The sequence below is a fragment of the Rhinolophus sinicus genome, linkage group LG10 (assembly GCF_036562045.2).
Source record: "Rhinolophus sinicus isolate RSC01 linkage group LG10, ASM3656204v1, whole genome shotgun sequence".
In the NCBI taxonomy this organism is placed as follows: domain Eukaryota; kingdom Metazoa; phylum Chordata; class Mammalia; order Chiroptera; family Rhinolophidae; genus Rhinolophus; species Rhinolophus sinicus.
The window spans coordinates 68,834,605-68,853,496 of NC_133759.1; the positions used below are offsets into that span (position 1 = coordinate 68,834,605).

General features: G+C 40.4%; 1 protein-coding gene across 11 annotated transcripts in view; it reads left to right on the forward strand.

Annotated features, from left to right (window-relative positions):
- The first annotated feature begins 29 nt into the window (after window positions 1-29).
- The window catches only part of LOC109439451 (zinc finger protein 879), a 75,848-nt gene continuing 56,985 nt past the window's right edge, over window positions 30-18,892 (forward strand). For 7 of the 11 annotated variants that reach the window (XM_074312155.1, XM_074312157.1, XM_074312149.1 and 4 more), the window contains exons 1-4: window positions 30-198; window positions 1,970-2,037; window positions 4,634-4,760; window positions 5,216-5,311. In XM_074312155.1, coding sequence (XP_074168256.1) covers window positions 2,005-2,037; window positions 4,634-4,760; window positions 5,216-5,311 — 256 coding nt within the window. In that variant the 5' untranslated portion in view covers window positions 30-198; window positions 1,970-2,004. The other 4 variants (XM_019719760.2, XM_019719767.2, XM_074312150.1 and 1 more) reach the window with 4 other exon arrangements.

The following is an 18,892-nucleotide window of genomic DNA, read 5'->3' on the forward strand; positions in this document are numbered from 1 at the left end:
CTCTGGGAAATATAGTTCGAAAGGAAAAGTGCTGTGGTTCAGCCGGCGGAGCATAGGCTCTCCGGTGCGCAGACGCACTTGCACCCGGCGGCCTGGCGGCGGCGGAGAAAAGTGCTCCTGCGATAGGTGTTCCGCTTGCTTACAGTGAGGTCCGTCGCTTGGCCTCCCCTTCGCGGCGGGGCCAGGTACAGATTGCGGGTGAGAGCGGGCCCGGGGTGTTGCTGCTGCGGCGGGGCCAGGACGGCGAGTCCCAGCTCGGCGCGTCCGAGCCGCGGGGGCCTCGGCAGGTGAACGCGGCCCGGGGAGGGGGCGTTGCCCTGAGGAGGCCGGAAGTCGACTTTCCTTACCCCCAGAGTTTAAACTTTTAGATTGATCCGTTTTTGCTAACCTTGCTTATTTGCCATCTTTTTCCTAGAGTGATGTAAATAATTTTTGTTGTTGTTGAGAGTAGTTTTGTCCTTTTGCTAAGTTAGTTCTCTTTTCTCAAATTTTTAAATTCATTTCTAGCCAGTGACGCTGTTCCTTCTGACTCTTGTATTTTTTAGGAGGTGGGGAAGGGAAGGTGGGTAGGTGATGGTTCCTTTTACATTTAAGGAGCGATGATAACTCTTCATAAAGGAAGCACAGCTTCCAAGAAGAAGGGAAGAGAGGGATTTTTGGTTAGCTGTTCCTTAAAAGGACACCAAGTTCTTCAAATGATATTTGAAAAATTATAATTGTCAACGAAGGAGACGTTCAAAGCCTTAATAAGAATTTATTTGAGTCCAGATTTTGAGGACACGCCCAAAGCAAGATCTCAATGGATTGAGAAAAGGCTCTGGAGAATGGCAGTTTTACAGTTCTTTTTATATTTTAGAATCAAAGAAGAAGGAAGGTTACATGAAAGCTGTTGATGGTAGATTAAGGAGGTGGGAGAAAGCAAAGCGGGGATGTCTTTAGGATTTGTTAAAAAAAATGGAGACAGCCTTCTTTTACATCCGTGGTTGCAGGACAGTTAACATTTAACAATTACAGCAAATAGAGATGGTATGTGGGCAGCAAGATAATGACGGAGTTTCAGTGTTGTACTCTGCTGCTAGTGGGGGTGTTTTTGAGTGGTCTGGAAGTGAGAATAACTCTTGACATTCCAAAGACACATTATCCTAGCTGCACAAGAACAACAGACAGGGCTTGCTTAAAGATTAACCTTTAATGAAGGAAGCTCTATAGGCCTGGGACCTGACTACCCACCATGCCCCGCCCAATTAGGAGTTAAATGTTCAGACCATCCCGTGTGGTTACTTTTGGTCACTGGGCTTGTCAGGCCTGTGTAGCCCCCTTTCCATTCTCTTAATTATTATTATTATTATTTTTTTTTTTAAGCGGTGAAAGAGAAGTTTATTAGAAGAGATAGTACGCTCCAAAGAATTAGGAGCGGGCCCAAGCAAAAAGAAAAGCAGCTCAAGGGCCATTATTAGAAGAAAAAGTACAGTCCAAAGGGTCAGAAGTGAGCTGCGGCTCAAAGGCTCAAAGGCGGCATTATTCGGAGAAAAAGCACACTCCAAAGAGTTTGGAATGGGCCCGAACAACAGAAGTTACTCAAAAGGCCCCATTCTCTTAATTATTATAGCTCGAAATATTTAAGTGCAGATGTGTGGAATATTTGTCATCTCATTAACATCTCTAAGCTGGGTGTGACTGCCCTTTACTCTGTTAATGCACATCAGATCATTCTAACCCTTAGTTTGGTTCATCTTTATTCATGAACCACTGACTGAGAGGTAGCAGGCCCAGTGACTGGAAATGTGTTTGCTGCCCACTCCTGGTTTGGTGACCATGCCCAGGCCCCTTTAATTTGGGATTGCCTGAGCTGGGCTCTGGCTTCCCTCTGCTGGGAGCTCAGTGCATGGAGATTTGTAACCTGGTCTGGCGTAATGAGGGTGGGAATGTTGCCAGGATGGAGACCTCACAGTTTCTTTCTTCATTTCAGGTGCCTTCTCCAAGAAGGGCAGTGGGCAGAGAGAAATGGCCACAAAGTTGCTACCAGCCCAGGTTCAGGTGAGTGAAAGCTTCTTTCTTGAACAGAGGTTTATGAACATGCTTCATCCGTTGTTGAGCTTTTCTGGCATGGAAGCCCACAGAGGGGCCAGGTGACCTGGTGGGTGAGAGACTCTGGAAAGAAGGTGTCTCCCTCACCCTGGGCCAGTCTCATTGTGAATTCTGCACTTAACAGTTGTAAGTAGTTGTTGACTAGGAATTGAATGGGCCCCCAACCCATATCACTGCCATATCCAGAGTTTTGTGAGAGATCCAGATTTGGTTTTGCCCTAAGGAGGACAGATGTTAACCGGAAAAGGCAGTTTTTCTTGGTTTTTGTCTTCTTGAAGGAAAGAATTCAGTCAAGAGATGGAGTTAGGTGGGTAAAAGTGGCAAAAAGGTTTATTTGTGAGGCAAGTACGCTCTGAGATGTGGAGCAGGCTGACCCGAGGGTAGGTACCAGCCTTTCCTTACATTAGGTGACAGCTTTTATTCTTGTGGGTAGGATATTTCTCTTCTCTCTCCGGCATCTCCTCTTTTTCTAACCAACACGTCTCCTGTGTCTAGGGCACAAGCACGAACCTGCCAATTTCTAACTGATATGTCCCCTGTTTTTAGGGTGCTTGCGCGAGCCCACCAATTTCCCACCATCCATTTGAAACTCCACTAAAGGGGGCCAAACCACAATACAGATGTATTTGTGGGCATGGCCCCTCTGTGTGCATGCTCTGGGGTCTGGAGATGGGGCGTGTCTAACGGTAGGTTTGGGCCAGCTAGTTCCTCTTCCTGCTGTTCATCTCTACTTCCTGCCTAGTGTATCACGGAGTCATGGAAGAGTCATATCCTTCCTTCACAACACCTGGGATTCACAGAGCAAAGGCACAGTTTTCACCTTTCCAGTCACCTGCAGTAGTACCTGGTAGGGGGCTAGGTGATGCGGGAAGAAGACCTCTGAGTCTGCAGTACTGGGCGATCTTGGACTTAGAAGCAGTCCCAGGCTCATAGAGACGGTCAAAGGAAAAGAAGTCACAGCCCTGGCCTGGCACTTCCCGGGAAGTGAGCCTTCCCTGGGGAGATAAGCATCAAGTCTGCAGGGATTCCTTCCCTTCTTTGCCCTAACATGGCACTTGGGGAAATATAATTAAAAACACCATTTCTTCCTAGCCCAGAAAACCTCTCCAGGAAGGTAGAAGAGAAAGAAAACACTCTTACTATTGAGTAAGCATGAAGCCAGAATGTGATGTACATCACAGGCCATCCCCTAGCGAGACTGCAAAGATAGGAAGTTCATGCTTCTGTAGCTAAGTGGATTCAACCCAGTTTTGCAATTTGGAAATTTGTTAGGGGTCAAGTTATGCCTGTTTCCTCCCAGGAAACTGGGAGATGGGCACATTCAAAGATATGGCTACCAGGTCCCTGGGGAACCTTTCCTTAATTGTGAGGCTTGTTCAGTTATTAAAAAGATTTACATATATTTGGAAAGGACTGAAAAAGAAATTCAGGAAGGAAACAGGGAGGGAGAGCCGGAAGCGCCCCTCTCAGCCTCTTACTTTTTAGTTTGTGTTTGCCCTTACAGGTCAGGTTTTCCTGGTCTTGTGACTGCCTTTTGGGGGATGGTGAGGAGAAAGCAAGCTGTGACATGTTACATACCTATGGAAATATGTCTGAAGGAAATAATCTTAGCACACTATTCCAGTGATGAGCAGGGATCCTCAATCCAGCATTTTTAGTTACTAAAGTGGAAGTAACCTAAATGCCCACCAGTGGATTGGTTAAGTGAACTGATTGATCTGTACCATGGAGTGCTGGACAGCAAATAAAAACATCTCACTTGGGATACAGTTAATCTGTATAATATTTCATTTTTGTTTAAAGCCATATTGGCATGTAAAAAGTCTGAAAGGACATACTTGATGAACTTAACAAAACTTGTTTCTGGTGGTAAAAAGTTAGATTAACGTTTCTTTTTCATTTGCTTATTGATCTTTTTTAATTTGCTTTTTTTGAATAAAAAGAAAATGATTCTTAACAAGAAAAGAAAGAGCCACTAGTTTGAAAGAGGTTACTGGTCCACTGAAATGGGAGAGGGGTAGAAAAATAAGGCTTCTGGGTCAGAAGGGGGGTCCCAACTACAGCCTTCTCACCGGCTCTTGTTGAAGGTTGATGGAGCCCACCACCCTGGGCCATCTCCGGGCAAAGCCGTCCTGGAGGCATTCTCAGAGCCTTCCCTCACCCAGGACACAGAGATGGCCCAAGGTGGTGACAGTCCAGCCACACCTCTTGCTTCCTGAGTGAGTGTGTGGGAGCCTCCTCCTAAAACCTGATTCTCGTGTCTCACCTGTATGGTGAGAGTTTGGTCTAGATGATTGTCCATGTCCATGTCTGAGGTTCTGTGTTTCCATCATTGTGGTTGTGTTGAATGATTTCAAGTGCTTATCTTGTTTGGCTGCTGTGCTTCAGCTTTCTGCATGCGCAGTGCTTTACTCACAGTGGGTATGTGGTAAATATGTGCTCCGTAACTGACGGCTGTCAAGAAGTACTTGGCCTGAAATGCTCAGAACCCTGAATGGTAATAGTGTTGCTGCTCAGTCACCCCCTCATGGGTTTGCCGTTACAGGAGTCTGTGACGTTCGGGGATGTGGCCGTGCTCTTCAGCCAGGACGAGTGGCTGTGCCTGGACCCTGCGCAGAGAGCCTTGTACCGGGAGGTGATGCTGGAGAACTACAGCTCCCTGGTGTCTCTGGGTGAGGACCTTTCCTTGCGATGCAGAAGCTCCTGGGGCGAGCATCTTGGTGCTGTCTCCAAGGAGGACATTGGTCGGCTTGGCCAGGTTCAGCCTACCACCTACCACCTGGTAGGCGGGCTTGGAGATTGGCAGCTGCTCTTCTCCTCGGCTGCCGCAGAGATCTCAGCCTGACAGCTGATGATGGACGTCCTGTGTGTGTATTTCCTGTCTCCTGTTCCCCTGCATCTCACAAGAGGTTCCAGCTTAGAGGAGTGCACAGCCAGAGCCCTCACTTTTGCCCAAGACCATCTCCTGGCTAGCCTCTGGATGCCCAGATTTAAGCCTCTCTCAGAACAAACCTCTCCTTCCTTGGACTGTCCCTCTGGCCCAGAGACCCTGGGGCGGGATCTGCGTGCTCGGATGGCTGCTCATGTCTGTGCACGGACTCATTCTCTTTTTCTTGCTCACGAACAGGGATTCTGTTTTCCAAACCAAAGGTTATCTTCCAGTTACAGCGAGGGGAAGACCCCTGGATGGTGGAAAATGGAGCTTCTCGTGGCACATGTCTAGGTGAGTGACAGTCACTGGGGAATGGGCACAGCATGGCCTGACTGCCCGGGCGTCACTGATTAGCGGGGAGGCTGCTGTCGCCGGCACTGACCAGGGCCTTTCCTGGTGTGCTGGGCAGGGTGTATCCTCACCCTGCCTTTCTGAGTACTTGATACAGCAGGTTCGGAGGGAAAGTTGGATTCTCCCAGTATGGGTTGCAGTTTTGTAATATGTCCCTTATAATTTGAATGCAGAATATGTAATGCGATAGGTAGTGTGTAAGGGTTTGTGATTCATATATTCCCCTTTTTTCTTGCTTTTACTGGATTATTTTCTTAAATTATTTTTCTTTTGTAGTTTGCACATACCATTTAACACCAACTGCACCCCTCATTGTTCCATATTGGATTTTTGCTTGGACTTTTTTTGTCTGCAATTTACTACACATGGTCAAGCTAAAAAGAAAAAGCAGATACATATATTTATATACAACTTGTGGTGTATTTATATACTACACAGGAGAGAGAAAGCAGGGGTAGCAAAATGGTAATGGTTAGCTCATGTAGGAAGAAGGTTTGCAGATACTCATAATGCCATTTTTCTAAATCTTTTGTGTGAAAATTTTGAAGATAATGCTGGTTGCCAGGACACCGCTCTTAAGCTCTAAAACCCCTGTGGTTGCTGAATCATAAGCTCTTGTTCTCTGTTCTGCTTTGAATTTTGTCTTTGTTTCTGGCACCAGAGAATGGATCTCTCTTTTGAGTTTTGCTGCTTATCCAGCATTTATTCCTCTCAATGGCAGGTGACAGGCTTTCTGTGTCTGCTCAGTCTTGTATTTCCTTTCATGAACTCTGTCTTCAGATTTTCCCCTTCGGTTTGACTAGAATATTTTCTTCAGTAATGTTATCAGAAAGATTCATGTGTGCTGTATTTGTGCTTGACCAAAATTAGTTCTTTTAACTCTCCTGTGGGAATTATGTTTTGGATCTAGAATTCTGGCATCAGACTTTTTCCCTCAGAATTGTCCAAATTTTGCTCCACTGTCTTTGGGCTCTGAGTGTTGTTGATAAAAAGTCCTCTATTAGCATGATTCTGTTTCCTCTATTTCCCGTATAGAAAACTTTTTTTTTTTTTGTCTTGTCTTCTGTGTGGAATCTTACAGGATAGCCTCTTTATTTTTAATATTGTTGTTTGGTACTCACTGGGCCCTTTGCTTTAAAGAACCAAGTCTTTTTCATTCCAGGGATCTTTTTTCCTACTACATGCTTACATATGTTCTGCCACATTCTACCAATAATTCAACGAAGCTGACTGCAAGAATAATGATTTAATAAAATAGAAATTCATTCAGAACCCTAGAAAATAAATGTATCTGTTGTAACAACAATGTGTAGCCATGGGTGAGTTTCAGATTTGGCTCTGAGCTTTCTGGTTGGCAAAGAAATCGTTGGTATCAAATTGACTCTAATTCTTTTATAATCATTTAAAAATTAATTGTTTTGATTTGTATAAGGTATAGGTAGTATTGTTGGAAAAAAAAAAAGGAGCTATAAAAAGAGATTCACTTTAAATTTTACCAACTGTGATAAACTTTTGCTGATATTTCATTGTTTATCCTTTCAGACTGTGGATATTGTTTGAGTGTGTTTGTGCATGAGAGAGACAGACATGCACAAAAAAGGAGAGAAACAGAGAGATTGATTATACATATTGTTCTCGAGCCTGTTTTTAATTGTGAATATCTTTCAATTATTCAACCCTCATTACATAGAGGCCTACTTCTTTGAAAGAACTCTATTGTATTGGTAAGCCATATTTTATTAAACAGTCTTGGAAATTTTAGTTTCTAGGTATTCCTTGTTAATATTGCTGCTATGGCTAAAGAATACAAATGTATAACATAAAGATAAAACGAGAAAAGGTCCAGAGAGTAATTACACCACAAAGACAGGAGTGTTGTGATTAAAAAAGGCAAGGAATATGAATTGAAAATTCACACAGGACTCTTTGAAAAACTGTTCAACCTCATTATAATCAATGGAATTCAAAACTAAAAAATGAGATGCTGTTTTTTTCATTATTAAATTACCAGAAATTAAGAAATGCATGTCCAGTGTTTTGCTACTGCTCTGAGTGATAAGCAGGATCTTTAGTGGGATTTTGATTGTTACAGTCTTTCTAGGGGACTATCTGCCTTTATTAAAATCAGTTGTAGGTTTGGAAATTTATCTTAAGGCAAAGTTGCAAAGATGGTGTAAAAGACTGTTTGTTACAATATGAGGGGTTACTGGAGGGAAAGAAAGCTAAATGACTCTCAAAAGGATTTAGTAAATTATGATATGTTTGTACATTGGAATATTACAGTTACTAAAATGATAATGTCAACCTACATTTATTGACATGGAGAGAAGCCCATAATTTTTTTAAGTGAGGAGGGTGAAGGGAGAAGCTTAGTTCCCTGTTTTTATTTTTTAAGCAAGAGTGTTTTTTAATATACAGAAAAATTCTGGTGAGCTAAATTCGACCTATAACAGTGATTATACTTGTATGATGTGTTTACGGGTGAACTATATTTTCACTGTTACAGTGTTCTGAAATTTTATTACAATTGTATATTTCCGTTTTGGCTAAGAAAATAAAAGCCTTTTCATAAAATGCATTCATATCCTTTGAATCAGTGATTCATTTCTTGCACTGTATCCTAAGTGATCAGAAAAGTGGACAGAAAATTAGTCTCAAGAATGTACTCTTCTCCTAGTATTTCCCGTGTCATTACATGGCACCAGTCTCCATCAAGTTGTCCAAGCCAGAAGCTAGGTGTCATCCTGAGTCCTCTCTTTCACGTACTCTGTACACCCTGTTCATAGGTGAAGATTCTTGTCATCTCTACCTGTAAAATAATCCAACTGTACCGGCGTCCACTACCTTGCCTCTAAAAACCGCCATCACCTCCATTCAGGAAGATTTTGGCAGCCTCCAAAATCTTGGAGTATTTGGCTGCTCTGCATCTGCCCTTGTTCTCCAGCCCCCTCCAAATTACAGTCCATTTGTCCCAAAACCATAGCAGTCCTTTTTAAACAACCATCATGTCCCTCCTAACCCCCAGTGATCCTTCAAAGAAATTCTAAATGCCTTCCTGTATCTTAGAAGACCCCACATGATAGGCCCCTGCCACCTCTTCCTCTTGTAGCACTCTTCCCGTGTTCCCTCTTGCTTAAGCCATGCTGGACTTCTTGGTGTTCTTCAAACATGCAGAACTTACTCCTCCTCAGGGCTTCGGTGTTAGCTGGGTTTTTTTTTTTTTACCTGAATCATCTTTACACCTACATTTTTGCATGGCCAGCTTTGTTATTTAAATCTCGTGTTTAATTTTATTTTCTCATCATCCAGTTAAAAATATCAGCTTGCTTAATCTTACTGCTACCGTGTTTCCCCAAAAATAAGACCAGGTCTTATATTAATTGTTGCTCCAAAAGATGCATTAGGGCTTATGTTCAGGGGATGTCATCCTGAGAAATCATGCTAGGGCTTATTTTCCGGTTATTTTAGGTCTGATTTTTGGAGAAATGCAGTATCACCTTGTTTTGGTTTGTTTTTTTACAGTTCTCATCACTTCCTGGTACTTCTTTATTTGTTTACTTGGTCATTGTCAGTATCCTACTAGGTTGTAAACCTTGTGAAAATTGGACTCTTGTCCAGCATGTTCCCTGTAACCCTGAGTCTTGACCTTTGCATGGTGCATAGTGGGGGGGCACTCAGTAAATGTTTTTGGAGTGAGTGAGTCTATCCCAGCATTATTTGAATGAACTCCACAGACTGTTGATGCCCTGTGTTTCAGACAGCTTTTTAGGGGTAATAGCTCTTCCACTTTTTATTCATAGCTCCTCTTTAGTTACGTCTCGGGTTTACCTTCAGTGCATTGGTGGCTAACATGGAAGAGGGAGCTGAGGAACAACATAGCCCTCTGTGCTCAGAAATGCCATGCACCCTGCTGATCTGAGCGCCACTGCTCTGTCAAGCCTGGCTTCCCTCTGAGCTCCTCAGCCCACCTATGGATAGGCTGCTTCAGACCCTTCCCACCCAGGCATATCTTCATCCTGCTTTCTCTTGCCCTTTCCCATCCTTTCCTAAGAGTCCATGGGTATATTTGTTAGTAAGCCTTATGTATTTTAATGTTACTTTTATTTACTCCCAGTGCAAGGGCAGCTTACATGTTTTGTTTCTTTTAGGATGGGAGAGCTTCTTTGAAACCACAGTTTCCGAAGAAGAGTATCAGGAAATAATAAATAAACTCAGAGGTGATGGTACTTTTGACTTCAAGTTGGGGAAAACCTACATAAGTGGGGACAAGCTAGAGAAGCAACAGGACAGAAAGAACATACCTTTCAAGAAAGTTTCAGTTACCATAAAAAAAACCTACAAGAAGGAGAGGAACTTAGCAGGTGTGGAGAAAAATCTCAGTTTAAAATCATCACTTATTAGAAAACCCAGAATTGTTTCCAGAGGAAGGAAACCCCATTCCCAGCAGTATTCAATTCTATTTAAACAACTGGAAGTCAATACAGTGCGAAAATGTTACAAATGTAACATCTGTGGGAAAATCTTCCTCCACAGTTCTTCCTTGAGTAAACATCAGCGAATCCACACTGGAGAGAAGCTCTATAAATGTAAGGAATGTAGGAAAGCTTTCAGCCAAAGCTCATCCCTAACTCAGCACCTGAGAGTTCATACTGGAGAGAAACCTTATATATGTAGTGAATGTGGAAAAGCCTTCAGTTTCACGACGTCTCTCATTGGACATCAGAGAATGCATACTGGAGAGAGACCCTATAAATGTAACGATTGTGGAAAAACATTTAAAGGTAGTTCATCCCTTAACAATCACCAGCGAATTCACACTGGAGAAAAGCCCTATAAGTGTAATGAATGTGGAAGAGCCTTTAGCCAGTGCTCATCTCTTATTCAGCATCATAGAATCCATACTGGAGAGAAACCGTATGAATGTAGTCAGTGTGGGAAAGCCTTTACTTCAATGTCACGGCTGAGTAGACACTATAGAATACATACTGGAGAGAAACCGTTTAATTGTAATGAGTGTGGGAAAGTATTCAGTTACCACTCAGCCCTTATTATACATCAGAGAATTCACACAGGTGAGAAACCTTATGCATGTAAAGAATGTGGGAAAGCCTTTAGCCAAAGCTCAGCTCTTATACAACATCAAAGAATTCATACTGGAGAAAAACCCTACAAATGTAATGAATGTGGGAAAGCTTTCTCCTGGATTTCACGGCTTAACATACACAACAGAATCCATACTGGAGAGAAACCGTATAATTGCAAAGAATGTGGAAAAGCCTTCAGTTCCCACTCAGCAGTTAATACTCATCGAAAAATTCACACAGGAGAGAAAGCTTATAAATGTAATGACTGTGAAAAGGCCTTCAACCAAAGCTCAGCTCTGATTCAGCACCAGAGGATTCATACTGGGGAGAAACCTTTTAACTGTAAAGTATGTGGGAAAGCCTTCAGACAGAGTTCGTCCCTTATGACACATATAAGAATTCATACAGGAGAAAAGCCTTATAAATGTAAAGAATGTGGGAAAGCTTTCAGTCAAAGCTCATCCCTTACTAATCATCAGAGGACTCATACTGGAGAAAAACTGTAAGTGAAAGGCATGAGGAAAATCTTCCAACCAAAGTCCGTGCTGAATATCAATTCATCCTGGGGAGAAAGTGATAAAAAGTGAGTGATTTGTGGGTTAAACTTCAGAATTTAGATCTCATCAAACATCAGAGACTTCATGGTGCAGGGTAACCTTAGGAATATTAGGAAAGCTATAAATCTTTCCCTATATGTTCTTAAGTTAAATAGAGAATTTGACTAAATTAGAGAATTTGTAAGATCAAAAAGTGTTTTTTTTTTTTTTTTTCTTACTGGTGATGTGATAACATCCACCAGCCTATATAAGCACCACTGGGAAGCATGTTGACATATGTTAAAGTGCAGCCATAAAATCTAGACTTCAGATTAATCTGGGAATCTATTTTTTGAAATTACATTTAAGTGTTATTTATGCAAGCCAGTTGTACTAAGAAGAATGTTTTGGAGAAGAAATGTAAGCAAGTGACCTGTAACTACCTCACTGTCACTAAAACTTGTTTTTTAATAGTTTAAATGCAAATTCTATACTTTGTGGTTGTTAAAACTTGGTGGTGGTTTAGCCTCTGCTTTCTAAGCCATTCACTTGAAAATCACTCAGTAAACTATGCAGGTATACAGTCCTGTGAGTTTTCTCCCTGACTACTTGTTTCAACCGCTGAGTCAGATCTAAAGTCACTGTAAGTCACAAAATGCATGGTATTTCACTTGTCTTTCTCATAAAGTGGTTACCTTTGCTGTATTAAGTTGTAAAAGATTACTCAGACAACTGCTGCCTTTACAAGTTAACTTATTGATAAAGGCTGTTAAAAATTATCTTACAATGTAGCCTTAGGCAGCACAGCTCTTAGCCTCCCAGGCTGTGCCTGTTTCCTGAACATGTGGGCAGCCATCCTCCCTGCGGTAATGTGAGCAAGGTGACTTTACCCTACATCTGCTCTCACCCCCTTCACATGGTACTCACTCTGCCCACATTCTGAAGGCAACTAAAACAACTAAAACAATTCAGGCTATAAGTTCAGATGCTTCTTCCTTCAAAAAATGGACTATTATTCAACAAGTTATTTAGTCTATTTTAGTATTTCTGAAATGTAAATAATTTGAGCAAGCGAAAACAGTTATCTTACAAGTCAAGACTAAAGTTAAAACTGTACAACATCATCTCATTTTGTGTAGTTTATAAACAGGATTGAAATTCCCATTAAAAAAAAAAAAAATTCAGAGAAGGCACTGTTGGGGTGAAGGCTAAGCAAAGCAAGCATTGAGTTCAGCTTTTGCCTCCTGGGACTATTAAGTCTCATTGTTTCAAACTTGTGAAGAACACAGTCCATCTGCAATGCCCCCTTTCCCACAACCGTTCTTTTAAATTCTCTAATTCTGGGGGAAATCTCTAGGAAAATACAACTCTCCTGTCTTGGTCTGTTTGGGCTGCTATAACAAAATACCACAGACTGGGTGGCTTATAAACTGAAGTTTATTTCACACCGTTGAAGGTTGTGAAGTCCAAGATCAAGGCCCCAGCCTGGTTGTGTTCTGGTTTGGGCCCTCTACCAGGTTCATAGCCAGTGCCCTCTTGCTGTGTCCTCAAATGGTGAAAGGGGTTAGGGATGTCTCGTGGGCCTCTTTTAGGGACACTACTCACATTCATGAGGGCTCCACCCTCATGACAGTCACCTCCCAAAGGCTCCATCTCCTGATGCCATTGCCTTGGGGGTTAGGATTTCAGCATATAAATTACAAGGGGACACAAACATTCAGACCCTAGCTTTCCCCAAGTATAGATAGTCCTAAAATCACCAAAAAAAATAAAAATCACAAAATATTAGGCCCAGTTAATTTTAAGATGAAGTCTATCAAACTTGCAGTAACAAGTAAGTGAAGTCTTATGCAAAATCTTCAGAGGGAATGATGTATAAGCACAGTGATTCTAATATAACCCAGTACCAAAATCAGAAGGAAGCACAAGAAAATTGCAGGCCAGTATTCATAAACGGAAATGTAAAAATCCCAAATAAAGCATTAGCAAATGTAACCTAAAAGTACCTAAGCATAGTTTAATACATCATGATTAGGGTTTTTTTTTTTTAATGGGGATGCATGATTTACTTGACATTAGAAAATCTACAGATGCTGTGCACCACTTTAACAGATTAAAGGACAGAAATCCATATGCTCATGTCATTAAATGCAGAAAAAGCAACCAAAATAGTGCCCATTCATGTTAAAGCCTCTCTTCTTTTTAAAATTAGTTTCAGGTGTACAAAACAATGTAATAGTTAGATATTTACACAACTCACAAAGTGATAACCCCCCCCACCCCCAGTCTACCCCTGACATGGTACATAGCTGTTACATCATGATTAGGGTTTTTTTTTTTTAATGGGGATGCATGATTTACTTGACATTAGAAAATCTACAGATGCTGTGCACCACTTTAACAGATTAAAGGACAGAAATCCATATGCTCATGTCATTAAATGCAGAAAAAGCAACCAAAATAGTGCCCATTCATGTTAAAGCCTCTCTTCTTTTTAAAATTAGTTTCAGGTGTACAAAACAATGTAATAGTTAGATATTTACACAACTCACAAAGTGATAACCCCCCCCACCCCCAGTCTACCCCTGACATGGTACATAGCTGTTACATTTCCACTAACTCTATATTCCTTATGCTGTACTCCATATCCCGTGACTATACACACACACACACACACACACACACACACAATAGTTGACATTCAATATTATTCAGTTTCAACTTTAGGTGTACAGTGCAGTGATCAGGCATCTACACCATCAATGAAGTGGTCTCCCTAGTAAGACAAGTGCCCATCTGACACCCTACAAAATCTTTACAACATTACTGATTATATTCCCCAAACTGTTTTTCATATCTCCGTGGCAATATTGTGACTACCAATTTGTAAGGACCTTCTCCTCCATCCCCACCCCCCTCCCAACTAGCAACCATCAGTTTTTCCTCTAGAGCCTCTTAACCAAGCACCAGTAGAAAGGACCTTCATTAACCTGGTAAAAGGGTATTTACCAAAAACCTGCTGGGGAAAAAAATGGTAAAATAAAAGGTTAGTATTCATGACAGAACAAGTATGAGGAAAGAATAAATTATTCAATAATAGCTCCAAAAAACAGAAATGGTTCATTCACAGAAAACAATTGGATGCCTATTCTCACCATAAGAATATATGAAAGGCAAATCTGACTTTTGGAAGAATATATAACTTTATGACCTCAACATAGGAAATGGCTTTTTAAAAAGGATACAGTTAAGCTATGTAAATCTTTAATATATTTGCTCACATTAAAGAACTTAGGAAAATATACCAAAAGGAAGTGAGAAGTCAAGACAAAAGGACATCTTTCCACAATATGCCCAACAAATTAATCATCTAAAACATTTAAGTAATTTGTACAAATATATTTTTTAAAGGCAACCTAGTAGAAAGAAGTGGTCTGAATACATGGCTACTTATTTCACAGGAGAAATACATATTTCCAAAAATAGGAAAAGATGCTTCATTAGTCATTATAAAATGCAAATTAGAACTAACAGGTATGATTTTACAAGTACAGATGATCAAAATTTAAGATGGATGACAATAGTTCTGCAGTAGTTGTGGAATAACTCGCATTCAGATGCTGCTCGTGGGGATAGAAATTGATACAGATCATTGACATCTTGTATGGCTGTGCTTGTGCATGTTGTAGAGAAGTGCCCCTTCTACGCATACGTGCTAGATAAATGTTTACATGTGAGCACCAAGAGACATGTATACAGATAGTCTTAGCAGCACTGTTCATGAAAGCAAATATTTGAAAGTACTCCATTAATAGGACAATGTTTTTTTGCAAAATTAAGTATATACTGTATATACAGAGGGTGTCAAAAATGTATACACATTTTTAAGAAAGGAAAAAACTTAAAATTATGCTGATGGTAAAACATTTTCTTTGCCTAATTTTATTCTCAAAGAGACTTATTAAAGAGAAAAATGTAGATTGTCATAGTAACTACAAGAGGTGCTCAAAGTGGGTACCATCAGCATTGTCATAGTTTCTTAATTAGGCCATTTTCAGAGCAACCTGTAAAAGGAAAATTTAACTTTTCTAATATAGTTGATGTGCCTGACATTGTGTTTACAATATTCAAAGAAATTAAGTGTCCATTTATATTTTCAGGTGGTTGGGGCTATTATCTCATTGGTATATTATCAAACATGTTTTCTCATGAAGAGACTCATTAACAAAATTGTCAACTCCTAGTGTACACTTTCCCTTCCCATTCATCTCCCTAGATCACCAAAGAAGAGAATATGGAGGTGAGTTTTACACAGCAACAGGTAACTAGAAAACCTTCTCAATCACTTGTTTTTAATTTCACGCACACACACACAAACACACATAATTGATGAAGAGACTCATTTAAAGAAGACTCATTTAAATTCAACAGTGGCCTGCAGGATGCTGACCTTGGGATGGCCCTTGGCCACAATCGCAGAGGTCATTCCATCTTATGTTCACTTCATCCAGGGTTATGAGACATTAAGATCTCTGCACATGAAATTAAATTTTATTCTTCCTCAAATTGCCTAGTATAGAGTTGGGCCAAAAAAAATCGATTTAATTACTTTTACTGATATACACATTGGCCTTCACAAGGATCACTCAGGCTGGCCTGGGCAGACTCCTGACAGGGGAGCCTCCTTCAGGCACCAAGTAAGCTGAGGAACGCTCTGCTCCTCCCCAAGTCATATCCTCGCTCTCACCCAGAGGTAATCGCCATCCTGACTTTGTGTTTATGTGGTAACTAATCTCCAGATGGTTCCCCAATGAACCATGCCCTGTTAGTCACACCCCTGTATTTTCTTCCCTTGAATCTGGGCCAAATCTGTGAATCATTTTTGACCAATAAAACAGAATTAATGCTGTATGACTTCCAAAGCTGAGTTATAAGATTTGCAACTTGTATGTAGGTTTCTTAGAATGTTCGCTCGCGAGTCACTCCCTCTCAGAAATCAGATACCCTTCTGTAAGAATCCTAAGCCACATGGAGACGCCCAACTGAGCTCTCAACCAGCTGGCATGGACAGCCAGAGATCATGGACATCAAAGATAAAGATGAAATACTGAAAGGAAGACATTTTGATGACATTCAGGACATCAAGGGTAATACGATGGCAATGTACATTCTCTCTTTAATAAGTCTCTTTGAGAATAAAATTAGTCAAAGAAAATCTGTTGACGACTTAATGATCATTACAAAAAAATGTATACACATTTTAAGAAAGGAAAAAAACTATTAAAATTGTAATAGTCAATATATGTTGATAACGAGATTTTTTTCATAACGAGATGAATACAAGTCACGATTGACTTCTGTACCTACAAGAGTCCATTGTTTTGGAATGTTAACAGAATATTTTTCTCTTTGTAATCCTTAGTATCTTGACAGGAAATCCTCTGAGTGTACACATACACAGTTTTGCTAGTGTGGAGAAAGGGAATATTTCCCCCTTTCCTCCTCTGATTGTTTTGGCTGGTTGAATAATCAAATCGACATGAGACAGACTGACAAGAGAAAATCAAATTTAATTTTATGTGCATGGAACCCCACATACATGTGACAGTCAGACCTGGTATACATGAGAGATTCAGAGCAAAAAGGAGGTACGTGTGGCACTTTGCACTAAGGCTGAGGTCAGGCGCCTGGGGTTTCAGGGGGAGGAGGGTCATGGCAGGACAATAAACAAAGCAAGTTGTTCAGTAATTAGTAGTTTGCCCTGCCATATAAATATGTCAAAAAGGGTTATATCTGATAATCTTATAGGCAAGGCCCATAATTTAAATTCTGCTGTGTAGTTAAATGGGGGCAGAAGTTTCTCTTGTGCCCACAGGGTCCCACTTGCTTTTATCTCAAAATAATCCACATTCACAGATGTGGGGTGACTCGTGAACAACCACACTAGTTGAACTCTCCTCCACTAGTTATAATATCTATTGATGACACTTCCTTTAATCAATTATCATTATAATGGTTTCCAAATGGAGATTTTATAATTCTGTCATTTCCTTTACACTTATTAATTGGCTTTCTACTTCAAGGGAGAGTTTTGTCTTCTCCCTGTTTCTTTCTATGATTCTGGAAGCATGGTTTCTTATTTTCAGTGCACTGTGATCTAATATCATGATTTATTTTGATGCTGAAATTGCCCCAGACTTGGCCTCTGAGAACCCCTGCAAACTGGTTTGTGTCACAACAGGCTTGGAATTGTATCCAAGGTTTGTAATTCAAGTACAGCTACTTCTGCCTGTGTAGCAAAGTATCAGTTCTTGACTAGATGACTTGGAGGTTGTGAGGAAGAATTGTGGGGTCAGAAACATTTGGGGGGCTTTTTCTTTTCTCTTTTTCTCCTGCAGGATCTTGTATTTCCTCATCCTGCTGCTTTCCCCCTTGACACATGGTTTCCACCCCTCTATCTTTCTGTTAACAATCTTCTCCCCTGAAGCATTACCTTCCCACTGATGCCTTCTCTTATCTGTATGTACTTAAGAAAAAGTGGTAAAATATAATTTAAAATTTACCATTTTGACCATTTAAATGTACAATTTAGTGGCATTGAGTATATTCACAATGTTGTTTATCACCACAATCTATGTCTCAAACTGAAACTACTCATTACATACTAACTCCCCATTCCTGCTCCCCCCCTCCCCCCACAGCACCTGGGAACCTCTGTTCTACTTTCTGTCTCCATGAATTTGACTACTTTGGGTAGTTCTTACAAGTGGAATCATATAGTAATTGTCCTTTTGTGTATGGCTTATTTAGCATAATGTTCTCAAGTTTCATCCACTGTTGTAGCATGTATCAGGATTTCCTTCCTTTTTAATATTCCATTGTGTGTGTAGACCACATTTTTTAATCCATTCATCCACCAATGGACATATGGGATGCTTCCACCTTTAGCTATTGTAAATAATGCTGCTATGAACTGGCTACAAGTATTTGTTCGGCTCCCTGCTTTCAATTACTGTTCCTATAGTTTTGTCTTTTACAGAATGTCATATAAATGCAAGCACACAGTACGTAGTATGGTTTGTGCTTTTGAGTCTGGTTTTTTATCTTAGCATAGTGCATTTGGATTCACCCATGTTGTGTGTAAATATTTTGTACCTCTTTTTATTTCCGAATGGTGTTCCATTATATAAATATACCACAGTTTGTTTATCCATTCTCCATTTGATGAAAATTTGGGTTATTTCCAGGTTTGGGTGGTTATGAATAAAGCTGCTACAAACATTTGCATACATGTTTTTGTGTGAACCTTAGCTTTCATTTCTCTTGGGTAACTACCTAAGAGTGGGATTGCGTAGTCATATGAGAAGTGAATATTTGACTTTATAACACACTGCCAAACTTTTCCACAGCACCTGCACAACGGTTCTAGTTCCAATGTGGCGTCCTCCATACCCTTGCCAACACTTGTTATCTTCCATTTTTTTCATAATAGCCATCCTAACAGGTGTGAAGTGGTATCTCATTGAGGTTATGATTTTCATTTCCCAGTGACTAATGAATGACATTGAGCATTTTTTTATGTGCTTATTGGATATATATATAATCTCCCAGTGGTGCCAAAAAAGTATACACATGACTTGTATTCATTTGGTATTAGTATATATTGAGTATTACAATTTTAATAGTTTTTTTCCTTTCTTAAAATGTGTATACATTTTTTTGGCACCCTGTGTGTGTCTGTATGTGTGTGTATGTGTGCATATTTAACTATCCTGTACCCTCCAATGTAAAAGAAGTATATATCACTACATTTTGCTTTTTATCCAATTCTAAAGATTTCCTGCTTTGCTTTCCTCAACCTTAATCTACCAGCAATGGATTTTATGTAACCTTCCTTACAT